At 51.7% G+C, this 12,947-nt stretch overlaps 1 protein-coding gene across 18 annotated transcripts in view; it reads right to left on the bottom strand.

The window, feature by feature from the left end:
- Positions 1 to 12,947, bottom strand: part of NCOR2 (nuclear receptor corepressor 2) — a 256,199-nt gene that overhangs the window by 96,270 nt on the left and 146,982 nt on the right. For all 18 annotated transcript variants that reach the window (XM_042805509.1, XM_042805506.1, XM_042805498.1 and 15 more), the window contains one exon: positions 10,799 to 10,851. In XM_042805509.1, the coding sequence (XP_042661443.1) occupies positions 10,799 to 10,851 (53 nt within the window). The remainder of the gene's footprint in view (positions 1 to 10,798; positions 10,852 to 12,947) is intronic.

A 12,947-nucleotide genomic window follows, 5' to 3' on the forward strand; every position in this document is an offset into this window, starting at 1 on the left:
TACGGGGAGTGACAGCAGTCCCACAGCAAGCGCTGCCCTGGGGAGCCCAGGTCCCTCCAGCCCAGGCTGTACCTCTGCTCCAGCAGCGTGCCGGGGGACCCCAGCCTGCTGGGACACGGTGCAGGGCCTGGGGGCACCACTGGAATACTGTCACCCAATAATTAGCAAGTTTATTTACAATAGAAATTCCTTGGGTGTGGGGTTTTCAACCACCACTACCTCCAAGACCACATACGGCTGATAGAGGAAAGGCAGCAGAATTTGGGTCAGGGATCATTTCTTATCCAGCACCCCACAGGCACACTCAGCTTTGTGGCTTCTTTTTAGTTTACCAAGGAGGAAACACATCAGGCTTCGTTCTCAGTCCTAACAGTACCATTTGGATTTTGTAACCTTCTGTTTTCCTGTCTCAATTAGTAACTAGAGGTACAAGATACACGCGTAGTCCCTGAACACCACCTGAGCTGCACTACATCTTCATTCCCCTTGGCTTTGCCTTGAACACTCTGGTACAAAAATAGACCTTGGTTTCCAAGGCAGTGCTAGCAAGGGGCACTCGTAACTCCCCCTGTAAATGGAAAACACCAGTTACCAGCTGGGAACAGACTCCAGTATCCCCAGCTCGAGCCACTGGTGGGTAGAGACACACAGGCCCCACCAGCTCCCAATTCCGGGCCACATCAGCAGAAGGCACAGCCAAGCAACAGGGCTGAAGGCTCCTGCTGAGCAGACACTTGGATCCACAAAGGCTTTCTGAGAGAGGGCTTGAATATCAAGCCAGGTCCTTTGATTCTGTTTCAGAAATCAAAGTGGCATTGATCACTGGGGGGACACAAAAATCTAATCAACCCATGCATGGGAAAATTTCTGCCTTTGCTCCTTTTTGACAGCGTGTTTACAAAGCACCCGCCGTTGTTCTGGGCTGCACTGCAAAGACCAAAGGCCACCTCGTTAGGTACATTAATAAACATTGCTGCTGAAGGCTTCTCCCTGATGGATCACACACCACCACTGTCTTTTGTTTCTGTCTGTGCGGTGCATCCACTGAGGAGCTGCAGAGAGGATTGAAGGCAACTGGCTCAGCTAAGCCTCACCGCTCACCTGTGCAAACATCACTCACTTGCCTTTAAAAATGAGGGAAACCGAGGCACGGAGCTGCAGCGACATCTGCCTGTTTGTGCAGGGAGGGAGGCACGAGAAACGAGGAGTGGGGCCGTGCTGTGCCCAGCGCTCCAGAGCATCCACCTCCCGGACCCGCAGGCGAGGTCGGTCCGGCCGCGTCCAGCACCCGTTTGCCCGCCCCGCACACCGGGCGCTCCTCCCGTGCTCCCTTCCACACCCCTCAGCATCACACACGGCGAGCTTTCAGCACCGTGTGCTGCCGCAGCCGGCAGCAAATCCTTCTGCAGAGACCCCCCGGCACGGATTTCCTTCCAAGGCTTCAGCTCTGCACGAACAGGCTCCAACAGGAGGCTGTGCCCAAAAGACACATTCCCATTCTTTGTTTGTTTATCCCAATTCTGATGGAAACTCTAGTATCACCCCAGCAGATTCCCAGCGTTAACGATGATCATGTGTGCGACCGGCCCCAGCAAGGGGTCATGGATTGTCCCTTGGGGCCAGCACAGCTAAACCAACCCCTGCCCTCCACACCAGCCTGGGCGACATCCAGGAGCAATGCGGGACTTTGACACGCTGCTGCTAAATCTGCCACACGAGTTATCAGGAAACAGGAGAGTAAATGAAGAAAATTAGCAGCTCTTATGCAGCTGATGGGTTGCCTTGAGTTTTGCATCATGGCTGACCTTGAAAGTGCTAATACAGGCAAAGATTTAATGGCTCCGCAGCTGCAAAAATTAGGAATGCCTTGAAAGCTGATGTATGTTTACCACTGCCAAGGCTGAAGTAATCAAAGAATGAAAGGATTAAAAACAACAACAAAACCCCCTCATGCCCTAAATGTTTTTGCCACTCTTTTTTTTTTTTTTTTTTTTTGGCATAAGGTCAACCTTTCAAAGGTTAATACAATCCCAGTAAATATAAATAGGCTTCACAGTTTATCTTGCTACATGTACTGCTGTTACTTAGAAACCATTTGCAGAGAGGTTAATTCGGGCCACACGCCTCCGAAGCACACGCTGTGCTCCCTGGGCAAATCAAAGAGCCAAGCACAACTGCTGCAGCACAGGCGGGGAAGGTAAGGGCTGTCTGCTGGGAGCCTTGCACAGAAATAACCAGTGTGGAACAGCACATGGGAAAGGTCACTCTTGCAACACGCCAACCCTCCTTCATCATCCTCCTCGGCAGCCTGAATCCTTGCAGCTCCCTGCCTGAGGGTGGCTGGGGCACAAGGAAAGTGTCAGGGATGGAGACCTGAATGGCACAGCCGCCACAGGGTGAGGAAATCAGGCAGCTCACAGGCAGAAGGGCTGGAGGCTGCTTAGATAAAGCAACAGTGACTCTTGTGGACAGTTTTAAGTATTGCTGGGCTGGCACATCACACACCAGCCCGGGCTGGGAGGGCAGGCAAGTTCCCTGCCCCGTCCGCAGCAGTGCCCCACGCAGGGCAGGGGCAGGCTGCGATGGACCCAGCGAGGCACGGAGCCTGCCCAGCTTCTGGTGAGCTGGTGCCTGGGGGCTGCCAGATGGCACATCCCCATCCCTGCGGTCAACAATTCGTCTAATTATCGCTGGAGCCCACTTGCACTTCTGCCCTTCCCGTGGCCGTGGGCTCCACAGCTCCCTGGTGTACCTGGGGGGAAAGCCCTTCTTTCTGGTGGGCTCTCAGCCTCACGTAGCATCCCCCAGCACCGGCTGCAATAACACAGGCCATACACATTCCCCACTCGCCTACTTCAGCGCAGCCCCAGTCTAACACTTCCCTCTGAGGGCAGCTCTTCTCCAAGGTGAGGGTACCACGAACCGTTACCTTCTCCATGCCAAAAGCTATTTCAGCCCTTTGGTCACCAGAGGAGATTTTCCTGCACATTCTCTGTGCCTCTCCAGGGAGGGGGGAAACCAGTCAGTGCGGGTCACACAACCAACACAACCTTCTCCAGACAGACACTGACCTTGTGAACTTCTGCAGACTCCCAGGCATGGAGTTGCCTCCAGACAGTCCCCAAAATGGGGGCTCTTGGCCACACTCGGGGAGATGCACCCTCATGCTGGGAGCCCAGAGCTTCTGCCCCTCTCAACTGCTCTGCAAACTCCTCGAGGATTTCTGTCCCTGTTGCTGGTGAACTAACCCAGCGATCTCCTTCCATCAGCCCTGTGGGACGAAGGTAAGCCGAGCCTGCCACTGAAGCTGTGTGAAATTCAAGGTTTTTCCCACATCAGAGGCCCATTTGTTTCCAGTCCCGTGTGACAGAGGCTCTCAGGAGCAGCCTGGACGTGTGTAGCAAGAGCCCCAGTACCAGGCACCAGCCTGAAATGGGGCACAACCCAGGTGGGGAGCCTGGGGCAGCCCCACCAGTGCCCAGCACTTCCCCACAAGCATGGGCATGCAGAAGCAGGGAACAGAGATCAAATAAGACAAACCAAACTCAAAACTTGATGCTTGATTGTCACCTGCCACCAACACAGGAAGCAGGATTCAAATACAACCTATAATTTTCGGTGTGATTCCGCAAGAGCTTTTTGTTCTTGAATAACTCATCCTCATCTCACCGTCCCACTGACCTAACTGGTGAGCCCCACACCTGAGTGTGGTTCTCAGAGCCAGCCTCCAAACCACCGAGGGAAATATATCTTCCACTTCAAGCAAAACAAAAGGAGCCCTGTGGGAGCAGCCGCTTCCACCTTAACTGGCTTTGACGCAAGGTTGTTTTTGTTTTTTTGGCTTTCACAATGGAGCCAGTCAAGGAGAGAACCTGTAACTCTGACTTTTGAGTTACTTGGCTCAGGATGACATGAATGACTTGGCTACGATCCTTCCGGAGGCTGTGATCTTAAAAGGATGTGCACGCACGCATGCGCGTCGGTGCTGGTACGTACACACGTGTGGACACTGCCAAAGCCCTGGGATAAGACTCCCGAGGATACAAAGAGTCGATGCACTGCAGCACACCTGGCCGAGCCTGCCCGCAGAGACCTTCAGCTGGTGTAAGATGAGATGAAAGGAAGTTTGCTATTTGATCAAAACTAATCAGGAGTATTTAATTACACAGGAACGTCTTTCATCAAACAGCCAGTGCAAACAAAGTAGGGATCAAGCCTGGAAAGAGCGATGGGAAGGAGGCAGCGAGCAGCTGGCAAAGCCATTGTACAGCGAGATTGATCACGCAGGCGAGGGTCGGAAACGGAGCAGCCTCCTGGCAACTCCAGCCAAACAAAGTGCTGCCAGGGAGACTGGAGATCCGCAACCCAGGGGACCCGAGCAGCACAGCAAGAACACTCCAAGGTGAAGCCAGCCGAGAGGCAACGGAGAGCGAACAGAAACGGTTGTGTCTGCCCAGGTCTGCCCGCTCCTGCGCATCACTGCGGCCGGGATGCCAAGCTGCAGCTCAGGGCAGTCGCCGATTCCCTACTTCTGTAGCTGCAAGGCGCCCTGCAGACAGGGCAGGGAGCAGGTCATGCTGTTCGTGGGTCATCGCACTCATTCATTTCCTTGCCCTGAAACGGCCCAGCACACAGCTCCAGCTGGTAATACACCGTCACCTATTAACCCCAGAGCAGGGAACGCTCCTGGAAAGCCAGCTGTTCGGAGCAGTTTCCTTGTGATATTCAGAAACGCTTTCTGGGGAAGAAAAGCGAAGCAAATCTTCAGTTAATGTACCCCAGAGCCCTTGAGCATTGGGATGGACTAAACCCCCAGCACTGTTAGTGCCTCTGAGAAGAGTGGCAGAGGTTCATCACTCTGGATGTGCAGTCGGGCAGGCTGTGTTTGTGTCCAGAAACAACACCCAAGAGAAAGCAGCCATCCAGAGGTCTCCCAGCTTCTCAAATCACATCCTCTGCAGGTCCAGAATGTGTTCAGCTTCGGAGGTCCAAAGGCGTGTCTATACTTAATGACAAAGTTTGCGCTGTTAATCCACCTGGTGGTTCAGGTGCTGAGGCCAGTGAGATGCTTGTGCTCCAAGGAGGAGATGTCTTGGCAAACATGGGTGCCTTGTTATCAGAACCTGCCCTGGCCAGACCCCCAGCACAGCCTGTCCAGGTCCCCATGGTGCCATCTCCTCGTGAAGATGTTCCCACTGAGACACTCAAGTGACTCCCTTGGGCAGCAGTTATACCCACAACCAACAGTTCTTGACATCAGATGGGAAATTCATGCCCATCCCCTTTAGCACCTACAAGCTTAGGACCAAAATGAGACAAGTCCAAGTGCAGAAGCACTTCTGGCCATCAGTCAGGTACCAGCCCTAAGCCTTTGCCTTTCCTTGAAAGCCAGGCTGACATCACAAGCCCAAGTGTTGCAAGATAGTCCACCCAAAATCAGTACTTGGCTTTTCACTGGCAAGAGAAAGAAGCAGAAGGTTGCAGTGTGTGTCTCCATCATTTAGTAATTCATCACGAGATAGTACTTCTGCCCTAGTGCATGCCAATAGAGAATAAAAGAGATGAGAAACCTTGAATGGGATGAGCAGAGAGCTGCTAGGTGAATTTCTAATGAGGAAAATGTCTACAAGCACTAATAAAAAGACCTGAAAGAGAATGCATTAGTAATGACAGGGTTTGGAAGAGCATTTGTGTTACCTGTCAGGCTTCGACTATGAATTTAGAGGCAATCCAGTGCTACTAAAACCCCTAAACAGCCAGTAATGAAAAGATGACTTAAATTTTCCAAAGTGACAAGTGATTTGGAAAGCTGTAGTTGTTACATTTTCAGAAGAAAGCTGTTCTCCTCTTTTGGGAGAAAGAGGTGTGTGGGGGGAGCGGGGGGGGAACTCATTTCAAAAAGAAAGATATTCAGAAGCCCCTAAACCTCTCTGAAAATCCTGACTTCAGATTTTGATTGTGCAGAGGCAAATTTTCTCCCCCCAGAAAAGCTATCAGCTGCAGACAGCAACCCAGATGTGCAAATATTAACAATATATACAGCTTTGCTGCTGCTGGATCTGGACACACAAAAAACAAGAGTCACACCAAGCTCTTGACTCTGTTTTAACAGTACACTCAGACCCTGGTTGGTTCTCCAACACCTCTCCAAGCATCCCAAGGGGATGTAGCCTGGTTTTACCCCGACATTTCTGAATTTCAGTGGAAAAGCAAGGAGAAGCCCTTGAAGGGAAGGGTTTAAAGCAAACCCTGTGAACGGCACCTTGTACATACTTACCCTGGGCTTTTCAGTTTTCCTTTTGTGTGCTTTTGAGGCTCAGAAGCTCACATTCTGTTTTCAAACACAAATCCCACAGACCACGATTTCAAGATGACTGCCTTGGGGAAGGGGGGAGGAGAGTCCTACCGTGCTGTTTTTCACAGCTGACCGAGCAGGAATCTCCTGCCGTAGAGATGAAGGCCCCCTCAGAGAATATTTCTCCAGGTAGACAGCGGGTAATTGATCCTGCTCATGTGAACAACATCTTGTCATTTTTCAAACACTTAGAGGAAAGCAGGTTAATATCTTTGGTGCCAGGAGTCTGGAGAATATGCAAAATCACAGTAGGATGAGCAGCTCCCATCCTTGCACATCCAGCTGGCAAAACACTGAAATAAGAGGCCTAGACCAGATGCCCTGGTGCTTAACTGGTGCATGAGTCCTCTCCATTTGTTGCTGCATTTCAGCAAAATCTAAAAAAAAGGGGTCTTTGCCACCTCCTTGACCAATGCAGAAACGTTCAAGTGACCACCAGTTGTGTTCGGGGCTGCAACGCATCTTGAAGGAACCCGTCAGTCCACTGTAAAGCCAAAACATTCACACCTTGAAAAACAGCAAGGGCCAAACTAGCTGCAGAGGTAAAGCTCACCATCCCTATGAAAATGAGGGCACCAAATGTCTTGCTCCCTTCTTTCTTGATGACAGAGTGGCAGAGCCCTTCCCACCGACAAAGCAGGTATGTCAAACAGAAAGGACACGGTCCCATCAAAGGCAGGTCAAGTCTTTGGCACAAACCACTCAACGGTGCCTTCGATCACGCGGCAGCTGTAGCATACAAAATTAACCACGTGTGCTCGAAGCCTGCACTCGCAGGTGAACCAAAGGGACCCAAGCAGACGGGTAACAGAGCACAGCAAGGCAGCTAAATAGGACTTAAAAGCTTTTGAAGCTGCAAACACTGGAATGAACTGGGGCATGAAATTAATTTTAACTGTACTGAATAGGAGACAGGCCATAAAACTCCATGAAAATAAGAGACCGGTAGCATTTTAGTAAGAGTAGAAATTCTCCCCGTAACTCCCCAGCCAGCTCTATTAGCATAAGTGACTCATCCCAACTGAAAAGCAAAGCAAACAAGCAGGAAGAATTAAACTAGTGTTGCAAGGCGGAAAGTATCACTGTAGAGAAATCGAGGAATCCTGGCATTGTGATATTCAAATGCCTTCCCACTGATACTTGCAAACATTCAACTGAGAAAAAAACAATCCATTGCAAGAAATGTTTAAAAAAAAGGTATTTGCGAATAGTAACAGCCTGGCCATCCTCCTGTGCCCAGGTATGAGGCTCCAAATCAGCTTAATGTGGGAGCAGTTTCTATTTAGCACAACAGAGCCAGCATGCAGTGAGGTTTTGTGGACAGAATCACAACCTAGATGATCTTCCAGCAACCTGCCAAAAGTCTTTTTCATCATGGCTAAATCTGCGTAGGGTAAAGTTGTTTAGAAGAATCTACATCCAATTACACCTTGGCAAATTATAACCTGTGGTGTCCTGGCAGTTGTCCTTCTGGTGCTCTAATGCATCTGGCTGATGTCTCCCAACACCCTGAGGATTTACTCCACCTCCTACTGAAACAGCCACCTCCAGGCTACGGAGCAGAAGCTGCTCTATTAAGAACAAGGAAAGAACAAAAAATATCTTCAAATGCAGCCTGCAGAGAAGTTGTAAGTAGGATTTGAACATCCAAGCATGACTTGTTCAAAACAGAGAAGTTTAATACCCTTTCCTCTTGGTCAAAGGACCTTGAATTATTTGCTTGGAAGAATCACTGCAATCTTGATTTTGTATCTGCCACTCGAGCATTCAAATGTCCCCTAATGTGCAGCAGGGACACAAGAGATGGCAGAAGAGGACACACCGATTTCTCTGCATGTCCATCAACAAGTAGCAAAGTGCAATTTGGACCCCAGGACCCCCAAGACAGGCCCACGGTCAAAAGCAGCAAACATCTGGAGCCCAGATCACTGAAGAGCCTTTTGCTGACCTAGATCCGTAAATGCGCTTTGCTGGCATCAATAACCAGCTGAAGGCAGCTAATTGCGAGGTTTCTGGAAGGAGGAGACGGAGGCTTTTCATTAAAACATGTGGTTTCCTTCCCATGTTTTTGCAGCATTAATCACAGTGAACATTAACCCCAAGCCTGCCTGTTCCAACCTCTCCTTGGTCTATCACTGCCACCACTGCGGGCGCACGGGAGGGCTGCCCAGGGCTGGGATTACCCTGCGGATGCCTACAAAGGAAGGGATGAAGAGAAGCGCCTGCTCTCCCGGCACGGGAAGCTGGTTTGATGGGGCTTCACGTCTCATTACCAATTTCACTCCTGACCTGCACAGTCAGTTCCCTCTCGTTTGCACCCGTCTTTCAGGCAGCAACCAAGGACAGGAAATCATTTAAATCACAGGAAAACATGATCACAAACCCACAAACATTGGCAGGGGAATGCAGAGTGGGTGAAGTATCTGGATCTACTTTTAACTCATTCTTTCAAGGACAAAACTAGTGATCAGCTTGAAATTGCCACCTTCAACGCCTGGCTTGCGATGGCTGTGGAGCCCTTCGAGGGAAGAGGGAGACTGGGGGACCCCAAGAAACAGTGACTGCCACACGCCGCCAGTGCCAGGGGCGAGTTGTAACCAGCAACACCGTGAGCACGTCCTTGGGGCAGCACCTGATGCCATACAAGGTGGTTTATCAGCTGTCAAACTCCTGAACTAACAGCAAAACAGGCTTCCAAAAGCGGGGGGGCTGCAAGAGAACAGACCCTCTGCCAGGCATCATCGCCTCTCCCAGAATATTAGTCACCTACTTCATGAGTCCTGCGTTGAACCAGTGAACTGGAGGGGGTGGCTCTGGTTTTGTTTGCTTTTTTTTTTTTTTGCATCTTTGCAGCTAGAAAAGCACACCTGAGAGGTGTGGGCTGGGGGAGGCAGCCAGTGTCGAGGGCACATGTCTGCCCGCTGCTCAGAGCTGCCTTCTCAGGCAGCGTGTCCACCAAAGACAACGGCCAGAGAGCTGATATGACAGGAGACCCAGGCCAAAGCACACGTGCGTGAAAATCCTGCGGGGTCCTTGCCCAAGACTTGCCGCAACGCCTGCCAAGCTCAAACAGCCAGGGGTAAACGCATCACCAACACAAGGCACAAGGGAAACACCTGGAAGCAAAAAGCTACTGGGATTCCTCAGCTGCAGGAAAAGCAATCATTTCCCACTGACTGCTCCATCTGCTTGTCCTCCCCACCCAGCCCCAGGAGATGATGTTCCCCTGCCCCAGAGACACAGGGCACAGCAGCACCGCGGGTTTATTCTCAGCACCCAGGCCAACGCCGAGTACCCGAACACGACCCTTGCACTCAGGGTGCCAGTGCCCAGCGCCGGAAGCGAGGCTGCCTGGGGACCCGCTGAGCCCCGTGGGACCCCAAAGGCTCGGGGCGACTCTGGGGTTTGGATGTTTTACAGCGAGTGCACAGCCCGGATGACACAGGAAGCCTTGGGTGGAGCAGGAACTGAGCGGGGCCGGGCAGTGGGGTCACGTCACCAAACCCCTCTCCTCCCCACAGCCCTTGGGGACAGAGAGCACCTAAACACCACCAGCACCCACCACGCTCCCCCGCAGCAGAGCAGAACAGCAGAGGTACGTTAACTCTTTCTCTATGACCCCCCTGGCATTAATTAACATACCGCTGAAAAGCAAAAGATTATCAACTTTTGTTAATAGATTATTAAAGATGATTATCGCCAACTGACCGAGCCCGTACCAAAACAGACACGCTGCAGGCAGCTCAGTGCAATCATTGGTTCATTCAAGGCAGATAAAAGTTTCAGATCTGGTTTGACTATTTAAATTTCCAACAATAATCACAATTATCACTACTCTCATTATCTGTTATATTTCTTTTATGTTCAGGAAGTCACTGTGGTTATTAAATGCAGGTTGATGATTAAATCGTGTATTGAAGTGATAAGTCAAATTAGATGATTGCTAAGTCTCGGTGAGTATCTTTGAAATAACCAGTTGTTATCAGACATTCAAGAGGTGCTTCATGAAAATCTAATTGTAATTGCAACTTTTCATTTTACCTCATCTTCCCCGCATGCAAACACACACACATGCACGCTGGCAGCTGATTTTGTACTTCAATATGAAACACAGAAGGCGGCACCCAAGGTGAGTGCTCTCTGGGAAAACGCCAAGACACTGGCCAGGACCTGTGACCACCTCCCCCCCCGCCCCCCGAGAAAAATCAAACAGCACCTTCAGCATCCATCTGAAGCTACAGCTCCTAACTGCTGGGCTCCTGGAGCTGCTCCTAGAGCTGGTTTGTGCTTCAGGCACCCGGAGAAGCGAAACACCAGCTCTAAAAGGATGCTCGCAATTGTCTGGCAGCTTTAATCAGGATCTGGGAGCAAGCCAGCATCCCTCCCGCTCCAGCCTAATGCCCAACCTGACATTTAGAATAGCCTTTATTGCAACATACTTACATTTTAATGTTTTCATGGTATTGCCTGGTGTCTGAAGGCTGGTTGTATAATGGCTGAAATAAATAAGAAAAATGAAGACATAAATGGTACAGTCTGACATTTAGAAACTTAAACCCATCAGAAGCGCTGCCGCCTCCGTGCAGGTTCCCGTCTCCTCGAGCTGTGCCAGCCCCGGTGCCTGTCCCTGCGCCCCCCAGCCCGCCCCGTTGCCCCCAGTCCCGCTCCCTGGCCGTACTGGAGGGTGCTGGCTCCCGGTGCATTCCAGCTCAGCCCGTGGGAGGGCAGGCAGCGCTCGAGCGAGCTGGCTCAGAACAAGCAATTTGCGACGTAATCCACATAAACACGGCACGGCGGAGTACGTGGTTGTTATTCACTGATTGAAAAACGCAGTGCGCTTTGGAACATATGACACGGGGGAGGCGAGGGGAAAGGGGGGCTTGGGGAGCGGGAAGAGACAGTCTGTGTGCTGCAAATTGTTATGTCTACGCAGCGAAAGCCTGCCTGAGCTCTCCCAGGGAGCCAAGCGCAGGCAACTGCAGGCAGGACAAGTCTTCCTCCCCGTGGTTTCCAGCGAAGGCGGGGTGGGCTGGGCACGTTACCACCGTCCCCCAGCACCCATGAGTAGAACGATGTTCTTGTCCATCCCTCAGGAGGGACACTAGGACAAGTGTTTTGCCCAGGGTTGCCCTTTGGAGAGCTCAGTGACCGCGGGTATCTCCAGCACCAGATATGAGCACCCATCATGGAGCTGTTGTGCCCCCCACACCCTCAGCGGGGACGTGCTGGGACCCTCCACGAGGAATCAGGGGAGCTGGATCCATCCCTGGCCACCTTCAGCCGGTCACTGCCTTCGCTACCTCTCCCTTCCCAGTCGCAGGGTGATGTACCCTCAGGGAACCTGCCACAACACAGGGTCCCACCTCTGGGAGAGGTGCCACAGGGACCACACTGGATCCCACCCGTTGCGATTAACAGCTCAAGTGGTGCTCCAGGAGCTGACACCAGTTGTGTCCAGGTAAGCAGGCAGACAGGGTGCTCAGGTTCAATGCTTTTCTAATCATCAGCTAAGCTGGTGTGAACACATCCAAGACTGTGTGCTAGTCAAAAGCTTGCCATGGCCCAGCCATCATCAGCAACCGGGCGCTTAATGAGCGCAGCTCCTGTCCCACCACAGAAACATCACCCAAGTTTTCAAGCGGTTCATCCACAAACTTTCACCAAATCAGCTGTGAGTGATCTAAAATCTGTGGCCAAAGACAGGCAGGGGGACACATGATCTCTGGGTGCTGGTTGGAGGCAGCATCCTCGCCATGGCTACGTACAAACCAGCTGATCTTCCTGCTGTGGTCACACAGCTGAGGCTACACTCTGGGTATGCTCAACTTCATCTCAGATTTAACACAGGAAAAGAGTGAAACATCTGCTGAATGTCTGCTCAACCAGGTGAGCAGCACTGGACAGGACAGGACCTGCAAACACAGGTGGATCCCTTTCTCCTGCAGGTTGAAGAAGGTGTTATTCTCACCTCCTCCATGGCATCGCCCCATCGCTATCACAGGTGCTTGGCACAGAACCTCGTTTTTCACACAGCCAGCCTGTCTCTACTGTCCCATAAAAAGCAGATACTGCCTCACCTCTGAGACTGCCACATCAATCTGCACAGAGAGGAGACTGAGTGTAGCTCTCCCTACTCTCTGCAGCCCATCACTGCTGCCTCTTGGCACCAGAAGGTCATCAGCTTCTTTTTCCGGCTGCCCTTGGACACGTCCCTCTTCACTGGGAAAGCACATGCAATCCCCACGTGGAAGAGGCACTCTGAGCAGCCCAGGCAGACAGATGTGATGAGATGAACCGCCGCGTCCCAGGAGGGCTGCAGGGCTGCCCATCTGTGCGAGGGGACAGCGGGCTGCAAGTCTGCCACGGGACACCCGCGAGGAGATACCCGGCCACCCCGTGCTGGCAGCGCCAGGGCAGATGAGGGGGACAAGCAGGTCCCCCAAAAGGAGACAAGTTCTCAGTAACGTCCCTTCCCCAGGGGTATTTCTATCGCTCATCCTCTCAGATCTGTTGGTCCAGCTCCAGGCTGAGAGCTGGCTGTGCACTTCACGCTTGGAAAGCTCGGAAGAACACAGACATCCGTCTCATCACG

The sequence above is a fragment of the Tyto alba genome, unplaced genomic scaffold, assembly GCF_018691265.1.
Source record: "Tyto alba isolate M040663 unplaced genomic scaffold, T.alba_DEE_v4.0 Super-Scaffold_44, whole genome shotgun sequence".
Lineage (NCBI taxonomy): Eukaryota > Metazoa > Chordata > Aves > Strigiformes > Tytonidae > Tyto > Tyto alba.